The sequence below is a fragment of the Limanda limanda genome, chromosome 14, assembly GCF_963576545.1.
Source record: "Limanda limanda chromosome 14, fLimLim1.1, whole genome shotgun sequence".
Classification (NCBI taxonomy): Eukaryota; Metazoa; Chordata; class Actinopteri; order Pleuronectiformes; family Pleuronectidae; genus Limanda; species Limanda limanda.
Window position 1 is genome coordinate 9,114,232 of NC_083649.1, and position 24,995 is coordinate 9,139,226.

Consider the following 24,995-nt stretch of genomic DNA (forward strand, 5'->3'; position numbering starts at 1 on the left):
TATCTGATCTCTGCAGGGGAACAATAAACATTATAGAGACGGTGGCAGCACAGGTTGGATTTTTCTCATGCATCAAACTGGACTAGCTCTGGAAACGTCATTGGCTTATAATGTGAATTTAATGCAAAAAAAAAAGAAAAAAGAATAGCCTGTATCGTGGCAATTTCTACAATCCCACTCTACCAAGGAGGAAACGAGACACAAATTTCCCTTACAGTAATGTCACCTTCCTTTCATGCTCGAGCATGGTGCATATCACAAAGGTTAGTTTGTAACAAGCACACCGGTGGGAAACAGTTCTTTGTCTTTATACATTTGGCTAACCCCTCCCACTCTGGTTGGAGTTGTTACAAAGTCAAAGGTGGGAATCTTCTAAAAGGACAAAGCTGTGACTGAGCATAGACCTTAACACATAACTCTAACTCTGTTACTGTATATATTTTATTCTATTTTATTTTATTTTGTTATATATTGTTGTTTTTATATTGTTGTTTTATGTTCAGTGCACCAATGACATCAAGGCAATTTCCTGTATGTGCAAACATACCTGAAAAAATAAAATAATTCTGATTCTGATCACATGAGAACAACAATGCCTTAATTAAAGCAATCAGGCCAAGATTCATTCAGTAGTACAGCAAACAGCATGATCAAGGTTATATTGTAATAGGTTCAATCATGATCAATCAAAGGGGATTAAACATGATTATATATATGGTCAACTGTTATATTTCCCTTACACCTGTTTTTTAATATCCTTTAAAAAAAAATCTACACTGGATCTTGTTTTTATTTGGATTGCATGAGGATCCACAATGCAACTGCTTTGCTGCAGCTTCACAGACCAGTGGTTAAGCCAGAGCAGCCTTGGGTTGACTTGAGGTTAGGAACTGTCTGGTACAGAGCCAAGAGAAAATGGCCCATGTCTTCAGTCAGATGACAAACAGGCTGGTGTTCAGTGTGCAGGTCTGATGCTGCTGGATGTGACTTGTGCTCGACCGCACACGCCGGATTCCAGGGGCAGCGTTGATTAATCCAATGTTCCTGTTTAATAATGAGCTGGTGCCTCTGGGTTTTTTGTGCCGTGCCGCAGCTGGAAGAAGTAGATCAGGCTGAGAGGTCACAAGTGCATTGAACGGGGGGGGGGGGGGAAGTGGTGAAAAGGAGGACAGCCTGTGTTGTATGTAGAGCGTGCTGTGATTGTTAGACGCACGTATGTGTGAAGGGTTCGGATTTGTTCTACCAACAGGATTTTTTGTATTTTGGCTGAAATAAAAAGACAAAAAAGAGCAGTGTGTACTTCAGTGCTCTTTTCCTTCACACCCCCGACTCTCGTCCTCATCCTCCTCATCCACCTCTGCCTCACTCGTGTGAATGGATGGATGCTGAGGGGCGGAAAGTGTGGGCCGCTGCCAGACACTCGGAAATATAGATGTTCCAGAAAATGTGGATTCACCCTGAAAGGATCATCTATTTCAATACTTCTGTCCCGGTCTCACCCTGCTCCATTTCCTCTCTCGCCCTTCTCCCTCCAGTGAACGGGACGCCGGCCAGTCAGATCTCCACTCCTCACTCGGGAAAGTCTCCCAGCCCCTCTCCGACCAGCCCGGGCAGCCTCAGCCAACGCCGGGTAATACACACAAACACACACGCACACAAACACACACACACACACACACACACACACACACACACACACACACACACACACACACACACACACACTCATCCTTTACATTTAGTGACACTGAATCTATAACACATTCCCTCTATGTTCTCAGGAAAAGGACAAAGCTGTGACTGAGCATAGGCCGACTACATCTTAGAGTTGTTAGAATACGAAGGAACCACAACATCCCACCGTCTATAATGTCCCAGAAAGGGGCGAGGTGTTGACCTTTGACCTCATGCAGTGCTGCCATGGGGGTCCAAGACTGGCAGGCTCATGTTAAGACCCAGTTATGTTACAAATTTTATGTTAATTTGACTTAAAGGGCAAATCCTCCCCCCACCCTTTCGTGCTGATTCCCTGTCACATTCCCACAAATAAAGCTCTTCGTGCAGAACTCTCTCGGCCTTTGGTAGCTCAACAGCGAATTATGCTATCACTGACGTTTCCATGTGACCCCATCTGTCAGACGGCAGTTTGTCTGATCTAATCTGATCTAGAGATGAGGCCGACAATTGGCTTTGTGCTTCAACCTTCAACCTTTTTATTCTGCTAAAAAAAAAAAAAAAAGGGTTCAAAGCTGTTAGCTACCAGGCAGTGCTTGGCATAAAGGAAAGACCCAAACATTACTGATCTTTTGATCGGGGACGACTTTTTTTATCAAGTTGTGTCATTTTGTACATGTCCTATTCTGTGAGAGTTTTAGAAAGACAGTTTTATACTAGTATATATTTGAAAATTGGCCTGGGTTTCAAAAACATGTGTTGAAACGTCAAAACTCTATTTTCTGTAGCGAACCTGTGAGGAAAGGACCTGAGATGCAAACTGGCTTTGTGCACTGTATATCTTGTTGTCACTGTAAAATACTGCTGTGCAGAGCAGGAGCATGCAAGTGAACCGGATAACCTTGAATCTCACTTTAGAGAGGTTAAGTGAATGTTCAGGGTGACGTGTGTGTGTGTGTTTGTGCGTTCGTTCAAGATCAAGTATGTGTTAATCCAGTCCTTGACAGTGATGGTGAGCTTTTAATATCAGCCTCAATCCCAACAGCCGCTGTTTAATTTGCAGGAGCCTCCTAAGCCCGTTGCTGATCTAGATCTCGCTCCATCGTAAACAAACTCACACACGTTCAGTTCACGTCACACACACATCAGACCAGTGTGTGTGTGTGTGTGTGTGGACCTGGGATTTGTTCATATGGGCTCCAGCTGTACGCGGCTTGTGTATTTCCTAAGCATTTGGACCGGATGAAAACTCAGTATGAGAAGAGTATGAGGATGTAATTATTTAGATATTTACTGGTGCAGGCACAACACTTTTTGAGGGTATAGAAGTGGATGAAGTCAATACAGTTTAATGAGGGACACAGTGATTGTAAATTACCTTTGCACAGAAGTGAGTACGTGTGGCTGTGTGTATGAGTGACTTTACTACAGCCACAGACACAACCAAATATATAGATCCTGAATTAAGAAAATAAACATATTTATTTGACGTATTTGACATAAATATACATAATTTCTGCTTTGTTTAGTCTGTACAACAAAAGGTCGTTTAGTCTGTACAACAAAAGTTTTCTTATCAGCGCATGTCGACAAACATAAACGCCGATACCGTCTGATCTGTCTGTTAAAAGGCTCATATCGGCCGATCCATTACACTAAAATCAGCGCGGTATACAGAATTCCTCTCTTGCTTCAGTCCCTTGCTCTATTTGACGGTGGAGAGTGTGGCCCTCAGGCTTGTGACTCCATCAGTAATGGGGTTGTATTGATGTGATATGAAGGTCATGCCCAGACAACAGGAAACAGATCAAATTGGGGCTGCGGGGACTGAGAGGAGGTCAAGGTGCAGCGGAGCTTCCACAGTCGTCTGCACAAAGGAAGTGGGTCAGCACAGATTGAATGGGAAAGAGGATTGGAGGTGCACTCGTCTATAAACTCGCTCTTTCCTCCTGTCGACTCGATAAGTAAATAAAAGTGGGACAGTTATTATTTAATATAATTACTGTATTATAATTAAGATCATTATAAGTAATCAGTTTCAGTTGCTCTGTTATTTCCTCCCAGTCACAGTTTCAGAGTGAGAGTCTGGCTACCCCATGATGCACTGAGAAATCACATATGTTTCTCCTCCCTCTCCACAATCAGCCACGCTGGTTGTCGTTCTGCTTCCACCCACTTTTCTCCATCGAACCTTAACCTCCACAAATGGGCCGTGTGGTGCGGTTCTGACCTCAGTGTAACGACATTTAAATTGTGGTTTTACACGACGAGCCGAGCGTGTGTGTTTCTCACACAGAGATTATTCCAGGCTTTGCACTCACAGCCACTCCATGCTAAGCCTGCACGGCTCCTGCCCGGAAACATGGAGAGGAAGCCTCACAGCCCATTATCTCTCCCCTCCACTCTGCAGCTCCTGCCATATTACAGTGGCTTCGTACTTTCCCCCTAATCGTCTCGTTAGCGATCCTCCCCCTTTCCTCGTCGTCCCGACACTTTCTAATTTCCACCCCACCCATCCCCATTTCTCTCTCCCCCCACGTGAAAGAGTATTAACTTCACAGGGAGAAATCATATTCCACCAGCTCCCCTTGTAGATTAATTCTAAGCTTCTTTTGAGAAGTAGGCGCCAAGTTCCCGACACTATAATTTCACATTTTCTCTCCGTCTATGTTCCCCTTATATGTAAACATGCAGGAATAATCTTAGAGTACTCAAAGTCAAATCCTGTTATTGTTACGCTTACAATGGCAAGTGATTATGTTTCTCGCCCGTGTGGCTAAAATGCATAACTCAACATAACAAACCATGACTCAGAAATTACCCTTTTCCTGAATTTGAGCATCTCTGGTTTAAAAATAGCTCAAATCTCTTTGCCAGTAAAGCGCTGAAAGCTTCCACGAACTATTCACCATGCATGAAGCCTCAGTGACCCACTACGAGCGTTGCATTTAGAACGTTCACCTCTCTGGACCCTGCATTTAAACACTAACAGGCACTTTGCTGCCTGAAGTAGGTTGATCGCTCGGTTCAGACCATCACAACCTATTCCCCTGTGCAGAACATACAGAACTATAGCGTCTGCTTTTATCTTTTCATTTCACACATACGTAACTGCAGGCATAGAGAGATGCACTCTTCTAGGTTCATGTAGGCTTCAGAAAAAACACTATACATGCTATTTCCATTTGTGCACAGCTTCCTGCAGCTGGTGTTTGCTAGTGTGACCCATTTTTATGAATTAGCAACAGGATCATGATGTTTTACATTCATGAAGTCATCCATCCTCCCCCCTCTTCCTTCTCCCTTGTACTTCTCACAGCCACTTGCTTCACTGAGAGCACTCCAGCTTTCCGTACTCACGTCGCTGTAATATTTATCATCAACCCTAAAGACACACGCACCCACACAGAGAAGAAAACAGTTTCCTGTTTCTGGTTTTAAAGCTCGTAGCAGACAAAGTGACCGAGCCGGCGAGGCCAAAGCTCTTTCCTCTCGGTTAGAGATGAGAGAAAAAAAACCCAGACAGGAGAATAAATCAGAGCGGTGACCGACAGACTGAAGGCAAGACAAACAGATGGTGTGTGACTCCAACACACAACTGATTCAGTCAGGTGTCGGCTTGTGCGAGTGTGTGAGAGACAGAGAGAGCTAATTGTTAGCTACAGTATATGTCACCTATATCCTCCTCTCACCATTGAGTCATTCATGTGCATAATCCATTCAGTTGCATGCTCCATCTCTTTTTCTTATCGTCCATATTTTGTGTTGGGTGATTCATGATTAAATTATGTGAGTGTGTGTGTGTGTTTGTGTGTGTGTGTCTGAGAGGAGAGAGAGAGAGAGAGAGAGAGAGAACGAGGGCAGACTGAGCCAGCATGTGTGTATTATGAACTTGTGAATTATTGTCTCATCTCATCCATGTGACTGTGTTGTTACAATAAGGATTGTATTTGTTATTTGTTGTGTTGTTGTCATTAGATGGTTTGTTCATTTCTGTTCCTGTCGCTGCCAGAGAGACTGGCGGCAGCACGTGAAGGAAACTGGTGCACTGGCTTAACCAAACCATTCCAACGTGGTTTCCTATTTACATATTTTTTTTTATCCCATCTGAGAACCTGTAACATGAAAATTTGCACTGCGATGAAAGATATGTAAATATGAAAGGTATCTGTGGCAAATTCTCTTCAATAATCCGGTGCATCGTCTGTGTGTTGTGATTTTCTGATGTGAGGCTGCCAGCTCTTCATGGCTCATTTGTTTCTGTTTGTATTTTCCTTGTCTAATGTATTAATTTCCATTTGTTGATGTCGATTAAATTCATTGTCATTTCATTTTCATTTTGTGTTTATTCCTTTATTCCTTCATTTATTCTCATGCTCCTCATTTATTAACAGTGGTTCATCACATGCAAAAATACCTCATCCATGATAATTTCCACTGGATAGTGAAAGGTTCTAATGAAAATAATTGTATTTATCTACATTTATCAGTGGTTACGCTTTGTTAAACCCAGTTCTGTGTTCAGTAGAGCAAGAGAATACAACACAATCCCAGTCCCGGGGGTGTGTTCATCTCCCCTGTTCCACTGCAGCCCAAGTCTCCGACCAAGTATTTAATTTTCCCTTGACTATTTAATCACGTTTCTGTGATTTCACCAGGATTGCAGACCATAAGGAACGTGATTGGAAAGCTTGCCTGTGTCCAACTGGCAGAGCAGAGAGACGGAAAAACCCAAACAGGGTTGATCCCTGCAGATCAGCTCAAATAGATTATGTTTCCCGTCCGTCTAGACGCCAAACTGACGGCTGTGACATTTTACCTCCTCCTTGTGTTCCTTGTGAGGAATTTAAAACACAACACTACTTAAATTCAATCAAATCTTGTGTTCCCACTGAAACAAACACTAATAAATGCTGCTCTGGCTGGATATTGCATGAGAGTGAAAGTGAAGAAGTGCTGCTGGAGGAAAGGTTTGGCTCTACCCCTCCTCCTCCAGCTTAGGGGACAGAGCGAAAAGAAGGCTTTAGGACGTGTGGCGTAATCTGATTCAAACCGGGGGCACCGAGGACAAGTCCAGCATTACTCTTAAGTTGGTTATGTAAATCCGCGGTGCATCTTAAATGCCGAATTCCACCATTGGCGGACTTCCTTTTCAACCACAAAATAAATCTTCGTCTCTGCTGCCTCACTTCTCCCTCCTGGGCTGATTCCACGTGTTTAAGGTCAATCATGGAGCTCCTGATGAATTCCTGTTTATGCACTGATCAGTATTCAGCCCGCTGAGTGTTGCCCGACGGGTTTGAAGAGCTGCTGCCCCCCCCGTCATGATGCAAAAGGTTCGTCAGTGTGTTTTTTAGTGGTGTGAGTCACAGCCCAGAGCAAAGAGGGTCGGGGTGCGGAGCCAGGAATAGTGTACGTCGGTCGAATTGTGCAACAGCGAGAAAGCAGGTCGGTCTAACAATAACGAGACAAATCTAATGATCAATACAAACCCCACCAGACTCCATAGGCTGCATCATTCCTCCTGTTTCTTTGTTTCCCTTCCTCAATCTCTCTCTCTTTCTCTCTCTCTCTCTCTCTCTCTGTTCTCTCTCTCTCTCTCCCTGTTCCTCTCTCTGTCTATCACTCCATCTGTCTCACAGTCTTCCACACAGCAAAGAGACGCAATGTTCATCGAAAGGCACAACCCTATACCTCCCAGCCCGCAGACAGGAAATGGCCTTATATAGGCTTTCTGTCTCCACACTGGAAAGTCTCATGATGCTGCCTCTCTCTCCTCTCTGTGAGCAGTTTCCATAGCAACAACATTTTGTTGCTCTCGGTGGCAGGAAGAGGGAGATAGGATTGAAAATGGGAAGGTAGAGACGACGGGGCTGGATGTGCGATAAGGGCACAAGGAGAAGGTGAATATACGAGGCGAGTGGGGACGAGGAAATAAAAGAGCAGGAGTATGAACAGGGGGGTCATTGGCTTTTATGGGTGTTAAGGTTTTTTTTTCCTCTCTGTATCCGGGATGAGCGCCAGACCAAAAACAACATTACATAAAGCAAATTCTGCCTGACTCACAGCCACACTCACCTGGGTGGCTCTGGGGCCGCAGCAGTACAGATGAGTAAAGGAGCCGACAGTTGCTTGGCCCCAGATACAGGGCAGATCAGCTCTGAAAATAGTTTTTAGATCTAAGTCGATACGATGGGTGGCCTTTTCCCCTCCGACAAACCAGCTCTCTCGCCCGTTTCTCACTGGACGCCACAGAAACAAGAGCTTCACATGAGGCCTGGGTTCAAAGAAATAAGATCAGAAGGGTCAAATTGTTTTAATTCCGGAAATAAACACAGGTTACATTTCAATAGGTCTCTTTTTTCCTCTATACGATGGATAAGATCTGTTCCTTCTGATCTGCACGGTTGTTGAAGACCCGCTTTGTAAAAATCAGGAATATGATGTGCGATTTAATTCTACACCATTTTAGGACGGTTTCTTTTGTGAACCTTGAATATTCTATAAAAGTTCATTGCCAAATCAGCGAGCCACCAGGGGGACATCCAGGTGTTTTGGCTCCACTTTTGGGCGGCTGTCATTTGTCTGTTACTTCAATTCAAATTATAATTTCTCAGGATCAGGCATCACAACAGGTGACTTTACCATGTCTAAACGTCAAAACACAAGTCCGGCTACACCTCAAAGCTTCAGGCAAGTTGCTCATGCAGACACACACGGTATTGAACAAACTGCACTTCTTTATAATTCACATCTGTCCAGGGCCTCTGCTTTTATTGTAGAAAAAAGTGTGAGGGTCCGACTACATGTGCCAGTTTCACCAGTGGGATTTGTTTAAGTGCTGGAAACCCCCAAACCCCCAAGGTGCATTACTGCTGCTGTATGTTCAGGACACACTGCAACGAGGCAGGAGAGAAGAATCTGAGCGGAGATGGATATCGAAAACATAAATCATACAAACGAAGCCCAGCCAGACCCCGAACAAATAGAGTGGACGAATTTCAAAACTGTCAACAGGCAAGCTGAGAAATAGAAATGAGAGAGGGGCGGATTCTCATTTACAGTCCTGACTCCGTCCTCGCTCCCCATCCTTGTTGCTTCCATGACAACCAGACAGAGGGTTACGAGGTGGAGACCGTAATGAGTTTCTGTCTTTGGATAGACGCAGACGCCGCATCTCAGCCCCTCTCCTTCCTCCTCCTCCCCCTAATGACCCCCTACTTAGCAACCGCATGAAAGGTGATATTCATCCGCCTTAACTAGCATCACCAAAACCTGTATTTGTTGTGTTTATGTTATGGTTTAGTGGAGAGGAGTGAAAAGAAAGGGGTGATTAGACAGACATTTATGTTTTGTGAATGGACAGGAGCTTACTGGGAAGCACGTTTGTGAGCACACATTCATGCAGGTGGTTTGCAGAATAAGAAACAGATTTATATTCAGCTCAAGTAGCTTAAGCAAATCGGTTCTGGCTGTTTTCATGGACACTGTGTTCATGCAGCACAATAACAGACAGACCGGAGGATGTACTGGGGATGAAACGAGTCGTCTATTTTCAGGATTGTCGCAGGAGGGACAGTTTCATTGTGTTTTATTGAATGTCAGGTGGCTTACAAACTATTTCCGGCAACACTATAGATTAAAATGATCACATTCGTTTTGCCGCTCTTGTCTATGCAGGGGTCCCAGGGTTCTTCCAGCTCTCTGTCTTCCGCCCAAGTCTCCAGCTCCGTGGAAGATGGGGATGGACTCGTCACTGAAGGTGAGAAAACCCGACACGTCTCATCTGTGCGTTAGTGGGCAAAGGTGATGGAAATCATGCGTGTCTGAATCATGTTCATGACCTCTGATGCATCTCCATCTCTTCTGTATGTTTTCTTCCTCTGGTTTGTACTTTCTGTTCTCGCCGCCTCTCCCCTCCACCTTTCTTCACCCCCCCTGACTTCATAAAACTCAATAACAGTGCTGTTATATATATATGATTTTTAATTCAATATTTATTTAATCAGGCAGACTCATTGAGTTTCTCCTTACTTTTTCAATAGAGATCTGAAAACGAGAGACATTTACAATCAGCTAATAAATACGACACAACAAAGAGTTGATAAATAAAAAGCAACACAAGAACAGAACAGTAAAACAATTACAAGAATCGTGAATAACAGCATATAACAATATAACAAATGCAGTTGTGGGACAGATTGCAGCTCTTTCCATTTAAAAAGTGGATAATATCAACATTAGTGCGAGTCTTTGTATGTATTAACCAGAGGATTTGTTATATTTTGTTGTTTGGCGAACTGTGAGTAGTAGAAAGCTTCCTCTCAATCCACTGAACTAAAGAAATAACCACAAACAGTTTGAATCTCTCTGAGTTGGAGAAATCTTAATATCATGTGACATTTATTTTTGATTTTAATCATTTACGGAGGAGCTGGGGAACCTTCCCAAGTGACACGCATTAATTCACAAATTAATGTTCAACCAAACATTCATTGCATATATTCTCATTTTGATCCGCGTTTATTTTTCAATTTGCCACTGTGATTACCCTCCGCTAAGCCTCAGTGTGACTAAATGCCATCAGTGGGATGTAACCAGGGCCCTCGTTAACTTTAAAGTTAATATATTTTTTAATTGTCATGGGCTCAATGATTAAACTCTATTTTAAAAACCTCTATTTTAATAAGATATGGCTTTATTCTAAGAAGTATTTTATCATCAGATTCTGTGCTGTCTGTATTTGTTTTTCATCCATTTCACAAGTCCTCCTACTTACTTGTAAATATGTTTTATTAATCACACTGTTATGGTCAATTAGAGGGATTCAGATTCAGATTCAGATTCAGATTCAGATTCAGAATCAGAATCAGAATTCTTTTTATTTGCCAAGTATATTTGCACATACAGGAAATTGCCTTGGTGTGGTTGGTGCATGTGTACATAAAACAACAGTCAGACATTAAACAACAATTTAAATATAAAACAACAATATATACAGTAAGAGAGTTGTGGGCACGTGCAGTGCTAAGGTGCAGAGATTTTCTGGAATAGGTGGTGACCGGGACTTAAAAACAAAAGAAGTTGATGAATGTTCAGACTTGAGATGTCTCTCTTTGTCTCTTCTATTATAAAACGTGACAACACACTGATGGGTGTGAAATGTCCGACTCGACAGATAAAGGTGCGGGTCACATTTACAAACAACATGATACACACTACACGAAGGGCGGCTGTGGCTGAGAGGTAAAGCGGTCATCCTCCAACACGAAGATCGGTAGTTCGATCCCCAGTCTTTCCCATCTGCATGCCGAAGTCTCCTTGGGCAAGATGCTGAACCCTGAATTTGACCTCATAGAACAACAAAAGTGCTGCTAATAGACGCACTGTATGAATGTGTGTGTGAATGGGTGAATGTAAAACTGTACTGTAAAGTGCTTTGAGTGCTCATCAAGAATAGAAAAGCGCTATATAAATAAAACATTTTTTACCATTTACTAAGAGACAATATCCAACAGAGAAATCATTCTCTATCCCTTGAGGAGAGTGTGATTCCAATTGAAAAAAATATTATAACTTATTTATGTGTTTAAAATTCACAATAACGTGTGTTGTATAAAATATAAATAAATATGTTCAAGGGGGAAACGAGTGATCAGGGTCCAGTCTGTGGTTGGCTGGGCTGGTCGCACATAAATCAATCAGAGACCAGTAGCCAATAAGGGACTAATACTAGGGAAGGTACGCATAGACATATATAAAGAGCATAAATTATTAAATTTTTTTAGAAAATAACATAATTATTCATAAGTATGCAGTGTCATATCTACATCTCTGACGTTTATAACAAACCAGACCGTTTCAAAATCGGTTGAAAATTGAGCAAGTTATGGTTATTTACCACTACCAACACAATGGTATGGGTGAGCGAGCTGCCCCGTAGCAAGATGGCCGCCATGTGGTGACGTCCGGCTCCGTCGAACGAGACATCTAGTACGCGGGTAGCAAAGTCGATTCAGCCAATCAACATCGTCGGTAAAAAAAAGCCAGAGGGCGATTCTGATTGGACCCGAGCCCGGTCACTGAGGGTCGCTGGAGCCGGAAGTCGGAGAGGAAGTCAGGTAGCGGTGATAACGATGGCCGCCGGAGCACGGCAAAAAACAGCAGGTCAGCTTCCACACTCGATCCAAGCTCTTCTCCGGGACCCGTTCGAGAGGAGACCCCTGGACGAGCAGCTGCAGATCAAGGAGAGCGGACCCGACCACCCGGACCTCACAGTCCGCCTTCCCGCCGGGGGGACAGGTAGAAAGAAGAGCAGCCGGGGGTTCTCCCGGAAGTGGTACCGCCGGAAGGCTTGGCTGGCGGGATGCGGCCACTTGAACGCGTTCTTCTGCTTCCCGTGTTTACTTCTAAAAACCGCCGGAGCGGACACGGCCTGGACGGTCACTGGAATCCAGAACATGAAGAACCTCTCCGAGAAGATCCGGAACCACGAGTGTTCGCGGGCGCACCTGGTGAACACCATGGAGCTGGCCATGCTGGGGACAGGGGGCGTGGCCGAGCAGCTGGATGAAGGCCACCGGGCCCGGGTGAGGAGACACAACGAGGAGGTGCTGAAGAACCGGATCATTCTGTCCAAGATGGTGGACTGTGTCCTCTGCTGGGTGTTCGAGCTGGACTCGGTCCTCCACTGGGACCAGGACTCCTCCGGCCCGGGGCTGGAAGGTCCCGTGTCCTCCTGGGACTCCGTGCTGGAGGAACATCTGATGAAGGCCACCGTGTTCAAAGGCTCCTTGAGGACGGTGCAACAGGAGCTGCTGGACTCCATGCTGTCCGTGCTGAAGGACTGCATCCTGGACGAGGTGCACAAGGCAGAGTACCTGGCCATCCAGGTGGACGAGACCACCGACGTGTCCCCCCAGGGCCAGGTGGTGCTGGTGCTGCGGTACATCGACCTTCACAACACCGTCCAGGAGCGGTTCTTCGACTTCATCTCGCTTGCCAACCCTGACTCGATCTTCTCCTCGCTGCTGGAGAAGCTGAGGACGCTGTTGCCCGAGGGCCAGGAGTGCCGGCTGATCGCCCAGGCCTACGATGGAGCTGTTAGATGGAGCTATGTTGAAGTCCTGGAGGTCTATGGTAATGCACACTACGTCCACTGCTATGCCAACTATCTGGACGTCATCGCCCAGCAGGCGACGTCACGTATCCCCCGGGTCAGAGCGTTCTTCTCAGACCTCGGTGGGTTCTCTGAGTTCTTCTCCAGGTCCTGCAAGAGAACTGCAGCGCTGGAGGAAGTGGTGGCACGCAGACTTCCCAGATCTTTAACAACCAGGTGGGACTTCCACAGGCATGCTCTACAGCTTGTGTACGAGCACCAGGACGACCTCCTGCTGTGCTTCCAGACCATCAGAGACTCCAGTCACTTGGATCCTCAGACTGTCAGGGAGGCCGGGGGCTTCGTGCGGATGCTTCAAGACGAAGATTTCTGCTTTTTCCTGGCGTTGTTTCACAGGATCATGCCCCACGTGGACACGCTGTTCAAACAGTGGCAGAAGATGAACCTCACAACACGTTACTCGGACGTCATCTCAGGAATCCTCCAGAGCTTCACCGACAACATGCAAAAGATCAGGTAAACAATTCATTATTATTATTGGCTTAGAAAATATTAAAGATTGAAAAAATAAGCAGTATGTAAAAACATGAACGTACATGGTTGTACACACTAGAACAACAAGTAAATACTTAATTGAATATTGTAAACACCGTACACAATGACAGACCAATATGTACGTTTCCTGACGGTTAGCTTCTGAAACAATAATTGTGGATTGTGTTTGTTTTGTATCAGGGACTCCTTTCCTTCTGTGCATGGGCAGGCCAGTGGGTCTGTGCAGGAGCAGCCCATGAAGAAGAGGAGGACACTCGGACAAGGAGAACGCCAGCAGTTGGCTACAGTGGTAAGCTGTAACATAATTCTGTTATCAACCATATTTAAGTAATTGTTAATCTGTAAAATGACCCTTTATGTTTCACTGTCTCCCCCTAAATTCTTGGGATCTAATATAAGAGTTGCACACTATTGTGACATGATTGTACGTTTCATTTTTCGTAGATATGCGATATCGTTTTGAGCGATGCCAAGGAGCGGTTCTCTTTCACCACTCACCTCATCAGCGCCACCCTCTTACAAGGAGACCTGTTCCCAGAGCACGACAGGAGGTTCCCAGATTCAGCACTAGACGCCACAGTGGAGGCCTACCCCATGTTGAGCAAGGCCAAGCTGAAAACAGAGCTATCCCTTATATACAAGAACAAGGAGTTCCGAGCCTGCAGGGGGGCACTGACCCTGTTCCTGTTCTTCATGGAGAACAACCTCCAGGACACCTTCACTGAGACGGTCAGTCTCCTCAGAATCCTGATCACTACACCCATGACATCAGCAGAGTCAGGGAGGTGCTTCTCCACCTTAAAACGGATCAAAACCTTCCTGAGGAACACCAAGACACAGGAACACCTGAATGCTCTGGCTCTGCTCTCCATGGAAAAGGAACTAGTCCGAAACATTCCGGACTTCAATAACAGGGTCGTTGAGAGATTTGCTAATCAGAAGGCCCGAAGGGCAAAATTCCTGTTCAAATAAGATGTCACACACAGACACACACATGTTCCCCTGACCCACTGTGCCTTTTAATAAAGTTTTACTTCATAAGAAATCCCGCAGTATATGGCTCTTCCTTTTATTTTGTCTTAATAGTGTTTGTTAATAGTACTGTATGTTTCAGGATTCTGAGCACAAGGGCCACAACTAATAATAATTTAAATTATTTATCAATTTGATTATTTATCAAATTATTATTTTCTGCATATATTTGACTTAGAGAATGATTCAGAAACGACTGACATGCTTATTATTGGAATTTAATAATTACCAAATATATCACAAAGAACTGGTATCCTGCAGTTTGTGTTAAATCGTACTGGGATGGTTTTAGAAAACTGAGTATGGCTCAGAGAAGCCCCACCCACAATATTTTCCACCATCCTCCACCCATTGATTTGATTTTAAATAATCTATCCATCCACTGCAGAGATATGTCTGGGCCCTGGTCCCTAGAGGCTGTGAGGCCACATTGCTAAACACTGTACCAATTATTAGCCATTACAGCCTCAACCCACGCTGGAGACTTTAACAAGATTTTCTATGTCCTCTGTTACCGCAATGTTATGCAATCGATACAGTCTGACAAAGTTTACAAAACATGCTCAGTTCTAAACCTTGTGTTTCCTCCCTGCAGCCGAGGTTCTGGTGGATGAGGTGCCAGCTGTGCCATCCTACATATCAGACCGTTACAAGGTGGGACGCATGCTCGGCGACGGGAACTTTGCGGTGGTCCGAGAGTGCGTGGAGCACACCACGGGACGGGAGTACGCCCTGAAGATCATCAACAAGAGCAAATGCAGAGGAAAGGTACAGAAGTCTGAAGCTGGACAAGTAGAAGTTTGCTTCATCTGAATGATACTTGTGTTGAAAACTGCTAAAATACATGAAAATGATTCTTTAGCCTCTGAACATCAGTAAATAATTTCAGTGACAATAAAACTAACAGAGAGCTGAGAAAACAAAGAATTGAACAACAGAACTCAGGGAAAACCTTTTCTCAAATAATTTCTTTAAATTTAGCTTTATTGGCTGAAGGCATGAGCCAATTTTCTGTTCTTTTGGGTGTGGTCACTCACCTCTGACCACACCCATCACTTCTAAAACTTCTTCTCGACATCGTATCTAGGAGACCAAATTTCTCCCAGTTTGTTTTCCATGGCTCTAAAATTGATTGAAATTCTTTTTCCCAGGAGCACATGATCCAGAACGAGGTGGCGATCCTCCGCAGAGTCAAACATCCAAATATCGTGCTGCTGATAGAGGAGGTGGACACGTACAACGAACTCTACCTGGTCATGGAGCTGGTCAAGGTGTGTGTCCGTGTTCGTCAACTTCCATTTTCTGCAAAGGATTTCGTTTTCATCTGCTGTTCGTTGGGTTGTTTTGGGGTTTATCTGTTTGTTTGTCAACAAGATTACACAACAAAGATCAAATGGATTCACACAAACACAAGAACGTTTACATTTTTGCGTCGATCCAGGGAGGGGGGTCCAAGATTTAACTTATCGCTTATTTTAACATTGCGAGTTGTCATTTTAGCAGATTTCCTAGGAAATAATTTATGTGTCTTGATGAAGACGGATCTAAAAACAAACCTGTACTTACCACCGATTGTTGAGCTGAGATAATGTGGATTCAGCCAGAAGGCAATAGTTTAGAGAGAAATATACTTTATTAATCCCAAGGTACATTTTGTTCATGTATAGTATAATATTAGCAATAATATATATAGTTTTAGAACTGTGTCCAAATTAATATGACAGATTTGGTGCAGCATATAAATGGACTACTGGGCCTTGGCGGAGGTTTGTGATTTATTGAGTGAGATTCTAGTTTTGTTATGTTTGTGTTTGGGAGCAGGCCGAGCTATTTTGCCCGACAGATATAATGGATGCAACTATTGTCTGTGTATGATGATGATGATGATGATGATGATGATGATGATGATGATGATGATGATGATGATGATGATGATTATGATGATTATCTCCAGTTAGAGAAGAGCAGGCGAGGCAGAATCAGCAACAGACACAGAGCAGCAGCGTTCAGCTACTGAGGCGAATGTTGAATTCCAACCCGTCACCCAGTGTGGGACTGAGAGATAGAAATCTGTGGCCCCGGAGCGCTCGTGTGTTCACATTCTTCATTCTCTGAGTCGAGAAATATTTGTGCATAATTCAGGAGGCAGGAATGTGATCCATCTGTTCGTGTTGCAGCGTGGAGTACTACAGAATATAGATGAGAGGCAATCTGTTGGAGAAGTGTGTGCACACGTGAGCGCGTCCCAGTGTAGGAGGAGGATGGAGAGGAGGCTGAGGATGAATGAGGTGGAGAGAGAGGGACAGGGAGAGCGAATTTGTAGCGGAGGCAAGAGCAGCATGCAACAAATAAATGGTGCAGAATATAACTCAGACTATGTCAACATAGTTTTTGCCTGTTGCGGTTTTAGGCATTTTCCCCTTAATTTCAACTAAGGGAAAAATGCAACGACACACACTGATCTTTCCGATAAAAGTGTGCGTCCAACTTTGACAGTATTGGGAAGTTCTTTTAAATAAACGACACCCACTACATTTTTTGTATTTTAATATGTTGTGGAAGAACATGGAACCTGTGGTTTCACTGACTGACATCCTGTCTGTGTACCATGTGTCTGCACCCATCTTGGAGAGTCTTACAGCCCCACGTTATGAGCCTTTGCATTTGAGATGAGATGTTTAACAACTGCAGGTATAGCTGTCTAACCTCTCACCCAGTGTCCACATACTTTTGCAGAGAAGTGATTGCAATGCATTGCTCATGGGCCGAGCTGTTGGATTTGACGGCGCTCATATTTAAATAACTGGCTGTGCACGTCGAAGGCTGACAGTGTCTGTGCAGGGAGAGGGAGAGATCCGGCCCTATTTTAAGCCTCTGTTCCACTTAGTCCAGTCAGGGGTAGAGAGAGAGAGAGAGAGAAGGAATAGGAAAGAGAGAGACAGGTAAGATGAGGGTGATTAAAACAGAACGAGAAATATGAGAAAATGAGACAGACAAAGAAAAAGCCTGAGAGAAAGTGGGAATTAAAGGGGGAAAAAATCAAACGGAAGGGAAATATTTAAGACACAGGGAGGAGATGTTTCAACTGAGTTGGGGAATGAGGACACAGTTTATCCCTCCAGCTGCTGAGCAGACGAAAAGAAAACCTTGTTACTAAACCAACTTCTCCGCCGAGAACTCTTCTCAGCAGACGAGATGAGCAACTGTGAAAACTTGGGAAAGTGAATCTGCCAAGTTGTCCGTGTGAAAAGCGCCAGAGAAACTCTTGTGACACTTATTGTTCCCATCGCTGACACGCCGTCCTCTCTGTCCGCAGGGGGGGGATCTGTTCGACGCCATCACCTCTGCCAACAGATACACGGAGCGAGACGCCAGTGGCATGCTCTACAACCTGGCCAGTGCCATCAAATACCTCCACAGCCTCAACATTGTGCACAGAGACATCAAACCAGAGAACCTGCTGGTGAGTTCACACCGAGCGGCTCTGCATGTGTCTCTCTCTTTCTCCGTCCTCAAGTAAAATCACTCACAACAAAGATGAGTCATCCCTGCCGACCTCACACCTCCCGCACACTCCTTCTCCAGCCTTGTACGTTTCTTTCCTCCCTCCTCATCCTTATCTTCCTCCTCTGTCAGCCTTCCTTGGCGTATTCTCATCCTCAGTCTGCTCTTCTTTGCCCCCTCTTCTCTCATTTCAAACACACTGACTGTGAGGACCAGACGTTCTCACCTGTAGAGGCTCTAAGGATGTTTTCGCCTATAGATGATTGAATGGCCTGTGTTGCCACATTCTCCCCCTACAGACCAAAGATGGGATTGCAGCGTCTTGTCTTGTTTTCTTTTCTTTCCAGCTGTTTCAGTAAGCTATAAAATCTTGAGCTTGATTGGACATGAATATTTTCGCGCTGGCTTCTTTTCAGTTAATGCCAGAGTTTTGATCCTGATTGGTCCTGATATCTTGAGAGATTTTGAGGTGCACACTATCTCAAATGTATCATCATCTTTTAAACCTGTTTAAGTTTATTTTTGCCACTGTACCACACCAAACAAACAACAACCAGAAACTGAGCAACACTGTCTTTCCTTTTGGAGTCATTTTGCTAATATTTTGCCATGAGTATTCTAATACTTTAATTATCCAATATTCCACCACCTTTTCCCTCTGTGTTAGTCTCCACCAAGGTCGCTGTTAATGTCTGGCTCTGTAGCTGCTAAATAAAAAAAACAGCTGCGAGCAACATCTGGAAATGATACTGATCAGAACTGTTAGAGTCAACTAAAGCAGAAAAGTAATGGCTCGTAAAAATTTAAAAATAATCAGCTGCAAAACACTGAAAGAAGCGGTGCTGAAGTGACAAGTGGAGTTGGGTGAACATTACCAATAAATGTTGTTCTATAGTAGTTTCTGGCTGCAAGTAACTCATAGTGTGTGCTTGTTAAAACCGTTTCACTCCCTGGCGCCCCCCTGTGGCTCGAGCAAAAAAGATCAGTTAAGCAAAAAGCCAGACATGCCACTGTCCTCAAATTCCCCCGATGGATTTGGCCTGAGAGAAACAAAATGAAGAGCTCACACTGCTGCACAAACACGAATGCAGTGGGAGTCAGCAGTGTTGGGGAGTAACGGAATACATGTAACGGCGTTACGTATTTAGAATACAAATTATGAGTAACTGTATTCCGTTACAGTTACAAATTAAATAGATGGTATTCAGAATACAGTTACATTGTTGAAATCAGTGGATTACATGACGGTACTTCTCGAGTTTATTCACTCTCTCGTAAATCCACCGGCGGCAAAGCCCCCAGGAAGCAGCTGGAGACCAGGGCTGCCGTAAGAGCGCCCGGGCCCCCGGCGTGAAGAAGCCTCACCGCCACCGGCTCGGGACCGTTACAGGCCCCGGGACCGAGGCTCTGAGAGAGTTCCGTCGCTACCAGAAATCTACGGAGCTGCTGATCCGCAAGCTGCCCTTCCAGCACCTGGTGAGAGAAGACCGACCTGCGCTTCCAGAGCTCCGCTGTCATGGCTCTGCAGGAGACCAGCGAGGCACGCCGGGTTCACACCGGACGCTGAAGCGCCGGGCAGCGCTAATAATATCACCCGTTGACCCAGTAGTATAAAAGCATATAGTCACTTGTTGCTCCAACATTAACTGGAACAGCGTCTCAATTTAATTTCATCCATCCTCAAGAACTTCTCCGCTGTTCTCTCCGTTCAATGTCGGGTGTCGAGGGTAAATTACGTATTCTCCGCCGCCCCCCCTCTCTTTTTATCTTTATGACTGCTTGTGTGTCTGTAGTGGATGGGCAGAGGGGGGCATTTAATAATGTGATCGGTAAAATTGGTAAAATTAAAACTCCAGGACAACAGAAGGGGAATACAAACTATGGGATGCATACTTTATCATTTATATCATATAAAATGTCATCAATATCGTTTAAAATCATTTTTCAGTGTGTTTCATGGAGCGATACGCTCGCGTCAAGCGCAAAAAAAAATAGACTCGACGCCGAAACGATCGTAGCACGGCGCGAGGCAGCCTTGGCGCGGGGGGGGGGGGGGGGGGGTCCTTCAGCCTCCGGTGGGGCCGGCACAGACGTGGGAGTGGATGGGAGCCGGACATCCAGCTGGCCCGCCGCATCGGCGGAGAGAGAGTTTAAACTGCTGCTGCTCCACTGACTATAACAACGCGGCAATCATACACTTAAAAAATGCAATACAAACCGGAAGTATTCCAAGTATTCAGAATACGTTACTCAGATTAGTTAATGTAATGGAATACGTTACAGATTACATTTTTGGGCATGTATTCTGTATTCTGTAACGGAATACGTTTTGAAAGTATCCTTCCCAACACTGGGAGTCAGAAATGATGTTTATGCATTGGATGACTTGTTAGTCTCACACACTATTTATCTGTATCTTATCTCAGCATTATTATAAATATTTGTTCTTGTCTCAGGTGTATGAGCATGCAGACGGCAGCAAGAGCCTGAAGCTGGGGGACTTTGGTTTGGCGACCGTGTTGGACGGACCCCTCTACACCGTCTGCGGGACCCCGACATATGTAGCACCCGAAATCATCGCAGAAACAGGGTGAGGGCATCAGCTGCTGCAGACAGAGGACACAGCTGTAAACACAGCTCCTCTAATGTGACGGGTCATTTCATGGCCAACATCTGGGTCTGAACGCCGTTGGGAGGCTGGTTACAGAGAATTAACTGTCTGTGTTATTGCTTAGAAATGTTCTGAATCTTTGCTGTTTGTCTTTGTGCAGTTATGGCCTTAAGGTGGACATCTGGGCAGCTGGAGTCATCACCTACATCCTACTGTGTGGTTTCCCCCCCTTTAGAGGGTAAGAGCTGCTCCAAAGAGAGAAATTCAACTTGTGTGTGACTCTTGCTAATAGTTGGATGATAATTCTACATCTGAAATCCTTTGAACACTGTTCACCGGAGCAGTTTATACTCGTGTTCACGTGAAAATGTTTTGTTTGCAGAAGCAGTGAGGATCAGGAAGTGCTTTTTGATCAGATACTAATGGGACAGCTTGAATTTCCTCTCCCGTACTGGGACCATGTGTCGGAGACAGCCAAGGTGAGCATCCCTGTGTGATTGTTTGTATTCTGAAAAGAGACACTTCACTTTATTATGAAGGAATAAAACCTGATGATTGTTTGCTCCCTGCTGCAGGAGCTGATCCGATCCATGCTGGAGGTGGAGGTGGACCAGAGATGCTCTTCCCTCCAGGTGCTCGAGCACCCCTGGGTCACCGTGAGTCCAACTGAGCCCCACACATTCATTCCTTTGTCCCACAAATATGAGATTTTCTTTTCAGTTTTTAAAACCTCTCCTCTTTTGCTCACTACAGGACGAAGGTCTATGTGAGAATGATCGCCAGCTGTCAGTAGCAGGGAAGATAAAGAAGCACTTCAACACCAGCCCGAAGGTCAACGACACCACTGCAGGAGTGTCAGTCATTTCTGTAAGTCATTGAAGCTACTACACTACCCATGATTCACCTTGACCTACAGGTTACACTCTGTCTCTTTTCATGAAGTCTTTTCTTATTCCTGTGGCTGAGCTGCTGTTTGGATTGATTGTGCTGCTTTCTCTTTGTATTCAGCTGGATGACAGCTTTTCTATGCAGAGATCTGGGTCGTTGGATTTCTACCAGCACCCGGCCATGTACTGGATAAGGTAGGCCCGGTTGCCATAGAGACACACAACTTAGGCTGGAGTGTTCACAAACCAGCGAGAAATCCAAACAAACCAAAATTGTGTCCCTGAAATTGATGTCCGCCCACCCCCCCACATGCCGTGCTGCTGCTCTCACAGCTTCCTGTCGTCCCTGCTTCGTGATCTGTGTCCTTTGCTTTCTGCTTCCTACCTTTCATCCCCCGCTCGCTGCAAATCAGTTTTCATACCTGCATCGTTGTTGTCCTCCCTGTCGTGTCCGTGTTTATCGGTGTCTCCTTGATTTCTGTGGAAAACCCTTTGGGTTCTAAATGTCCCATGTTTCTTTAATGAACAAAAAGGATTTTGTAACAGGCACTTTTCATTTACGCTATTTCTTTGTGAATGCTGCCTCTCCAAATATATGATCCCCATGTTTGTCTATGTCAGGGATTGTTTTTGCTTGATGTGATGGCTGCATCTACTAACACCAGGATCTCAGCTCCCATTTCCACTTAGCATCTTTTAGTTGTTTATGAACCACTTTATTATTTTTGTGAATCTCTATTCTAACCGTATAATTAAATTTCATTAGCCAAGAACACGTTTGGCTCTCCTCGTCCTCCATCCTGGATTTATTCACTGTTCCACTCGATCCTTTAAATTAAAGGATCTAATCCCATGTTCTCCTGTTCCTCCCTCAGGCCACCGCTCTTGATAAGGAGGGGCAGGTTCTCAGACGAGGACGCCACCCGGATGTGAAGCCGCCGCCCCTGCCGACGACTCTGACGGTGACACCAGTGACAACATCAACGACAAACGCACCCTGGGCCCAGCCTCCCAGTTGCCTCCCCGGCCTGCCCATGGCCCCTCCCTCTCTGACCCCTGAGACTTGCTCTGACCCCTCCCCCGTACCCCAGCCTCCCGTCCGACTCTGATGACATCTCACATCAGCTCAGCCAGCACCGTCTGCTCCCCCAGCTCGCCCTTCTAGAGAGCAGGTGGAGGAGAAGATGTGCAGAGGAGGACGCGAGGAGACATAGATCCTCATCCATCTCCTCCCTCTGCATGGAGGAGGAGGAAGAGGAGACGCTGGGGGTGAAAGGGGGAAACTGTGGACGAGAAAAAACTTGTATCTTCCCTGAATCCATCTCTCCAAACTTGGAGGAGAGATCGATCAAAGGGTGGAGACCTTTGAGTGAGAAAAGAACTAAAGAGGCAACAAGAAACAGGGATCACGAGGAAGAGGGAGAGGGGCAGAACGATGTGAAAGACTTTTCTTTATTTCCTTTTTTAACGTTCTCTCACCTGAGCACATGTTGCAGGGCTCAAGGAGCGAGGAAGGGCGACAGTGATTTGTTTACCCTTCAGTGATGATCCGGGCTCAACATGGAAACTTCCTTATGGCGGAGCCGCTCTCCAAGGCAATATGAGAATATGGACTAATGTTCATGTTTTATTGAACCTTATTTATTCATTATTATTCATACTCTTTTCTTTCTTTTTATTGATTATGTATTTTCCTTTTTTCATTGAGGACAACTTTTTCTTGACTTGTCCTATAGAGCTTTGTGGAATAATGACATAATGGAAATAGAAGTAGAAGCTCGGATTGTGAGGCAGGTATGAGCATAGACTTGATAAACAGTATAATGTTGAAAAAATGAGCGGAGAAGGGACTTTTTTTTATTACAAAATGTGTTCCAGAAAGCAGTGTTCACTGAAAACTACATCTAAGACAGCACTTGTGCTATAATCCTGTGCTCAACACAGTATTGGCATTGCCTTCCTGTAACGTTGGATTGCAGTTTTACAGTTTACATTTTACACAGACTGCTATTTTGTCAAATAATGGTGCATTGGATCGCTCCCTTCTGCTTCATCCATAGCATCTTTACACATAAAATTCCAGAATTTGGGTGCTTGTGTAGCAAACTCACCATTTGAAGTATTTCCCCTTGATGCACTCAATTTCACACATTCATTCCATGTTGATATCTTGTTTATTTTGTGACGCTCATGTATTTTAAGCCTTGTTTACATTTTTTCCAAAAACACCGAAGACATACTTCATCTACATATTCCAGCAGTGAAGAGAAGTGTCGTTGTTGCGACACTTTTTGTGGCTTTGTAGAAATGTTTCAGGTACAGTTCCGGAGAGCGACTGCCTATTTGCACAAAGTACTGCGGTTTGGGTGCAGTCACACAGGTCTGACAGAGTCAATATGGATGCCGGAGAACCAGCAGCACAATAGAGAAGCAGTACAGGTGAAGAGGATTTTATTTCAGCTCTGTACAACCTCATTCATGGCTTCATTTATTCAGACGGAAGCGTGACAGACATTCAGTAGCGTATTCTTATAGAAAAAAAAACAATGCAGTTTAGTGATGAGGTATTTGTTTTATATGTTATGTAAATAACATAATTTTATTTATTTTGATAGTCCACAATACAGTATATTTATTTACTGGTAGAGAACTCAGTCATTCGTGTGTGTCAGCAAAATAAAAATAAAAATCGGGTCGAAATGAAACCGTAACGTTGAAAAAGACCTGACGTTGCACCGCTTACATTCATCTACACGGACGAAATGAGACGACCATTTCTTCTTCTTGTCGGACACTGGGAACGATGTCACTTCCTCTGTAAAAGCAAAGGGATTCCCAATAACTGATGTGAGAACAAAACAAAAAAAAGAGAAGATGTGGGATACAGGGGTTTTCTCTTTTCAGATCTTTTTCCCTGCTGTTGTCACACGTGTCTAGAAGTTTGTGTATTTGTTCCCATCGTCACACATAGACAGTGATGTGCCGTCATATTGACCCAATCAGTATGAGTTAGTTGTGCTGTGGGGATGAACTCTCCCCGGCACACGGGCACATGTGGTTTACCAAAGTGCTCTCACAGCTGCACCACAGTGTTCAAACCTGTTGCAATACCAATACCTGTACCTCTGTTCAACAATGATCTATCAATAATAATAGTAATAATTAAAATATGTTCCAAAAACAAAGTGTCTGTGTTGTTTGTAGAGCTTCAATTTGTCAAATACTTTTTGATAATAAAATGTAGAGCTTGAAATCTATTCAATTATGTTATTTGTCACTTTGTTTCCATGCTTTTTCAAATGCAACCATTAAATCCCATATTTTACAGTGCACTAAGGATCCCACACTTTTATTGAATGGTCAATTTTTCCTTTAAAACACAGGCACATCCTCCCACTGAGGCTTTTAATTGTGCTATTGTTATCCACTATCTGCTGAAAAGCCACTTCACCATAGAGGTACTTGATATATTGTCATAAATCCCACAACTGCTCTGGTCGGAGAAGTGGAAGCCAACATTTTCTGTACTTGACACGACAGGTGGGATGATGGTGGAGAAGAGAGGAAACTTTGTCCACTTCATCTATTCGTGGAAATTTTGTTTTGGACTTTC

General features: G+C 44.5%; 2 protein-coding genes across 4 annotated transcripts in view; both read left to right on the top strand.

Annotated features, from left to right (window-relative positions):
- Positions 1-22,323, top strand: part of LOC133019900 (serine/threonine-protein kinase DCLK1-like) — a 50,112-nt gene extending 27,789 nt beyond the window's left edge. Inside the window, exons 6-17 of one of the 3 annotated variants that reach the window (XM_061086491.1) lie at positions 1,536-1,630; positions 9,355-9,424; positions 14,973-15,148; positions 15,532-15,651; positions 17,697-17,843; positions 20,341-20,474; positions 20,656-20,733; positions 20,878-20,974; positions 21,071-21,151; positions 21,249-21,362; positions 21,504-21,577; positions 22,258-22,323. In XM_061086491.1, the coding sequence (XP_060942474.1) occupies positions 1,536-1,630; positions 9,355-9,424; positions 14,973-15,148; positions 15,532-15,651; positions 17,697-17,843; positions 20,341-20,474; positions 20,656-20,733; positions 20,878-20,974; positions 21,071-21,151; positions 21,249-21,362; positions 21,504-21,577; positions 22,258-22,315 (1,244 nt within the window). In that variant the 3' untranslated portion in view covers positions 22,316-22,323. Of the gene's footprint in view, positions 1-1,535; positions 1,632-5,347; positions 6,012-9,354; positions 9,437-14,972; positions 15,149-15,531; positions 15,652-17,696; positions 17,844-20,340; positions 20,475-20,655; positions 20,734-20,877; positions 20,975-21,070; positions 21,152-21,248; positions 21,363-21,503; positions 21,578-22,257 lie in introns of those variants that run through there. The other 2 variants (XM_061086490.1, XM_061086492.1) reach the window with 2 other exon arrangements.
- LOC133019899 (zinc finger MYM-type protein 1-like) lies at positions 11,808-14,396 on the top strand. The gene is made up of 3 exons (XM_061086489.1): positions 11,808-13,309; positions 13,529-13,637; positions 13,793-14,396. Exons 1-3 carry the CDS (start codon positions 11,811-11,813, stop codon positions 14,318-14,320), a joined length of 2,136 nt encoding a protein of 711 aa, XP_060942472.1. The 5' UTR covers positions 11,808-11,810; the 3' UTR covers positions 14,321-14,396.
- Positions 22,324-24,995: the final 2,672 nt, after the last annotated feature.

Bases quoted from the DNA above. Each gene is read 5' to 3' on its own strand.
- LOC133019899 (XM_061086489.1), top strand. From the start codon at position 11,811: ATGGCCGCCGGAGCACGGCAAAAAACAGCAGGTCAGCTTCCACACTCG. The intron at 13,310-13,528 runs GTAAACAATTCA...GTTTTGTATCAG, and splicing joins GACAACATGCAAAAGATCAG to GGACTCCTTTCCTTCTGTGC. The intron at 13,638-13,792 runs GTAAGCTGTAAC...CATTTTTCGTAG, and splicing joins GCCAGCAGTTGGCTACAGTG to ATATGCGATATCGTTTTGAG.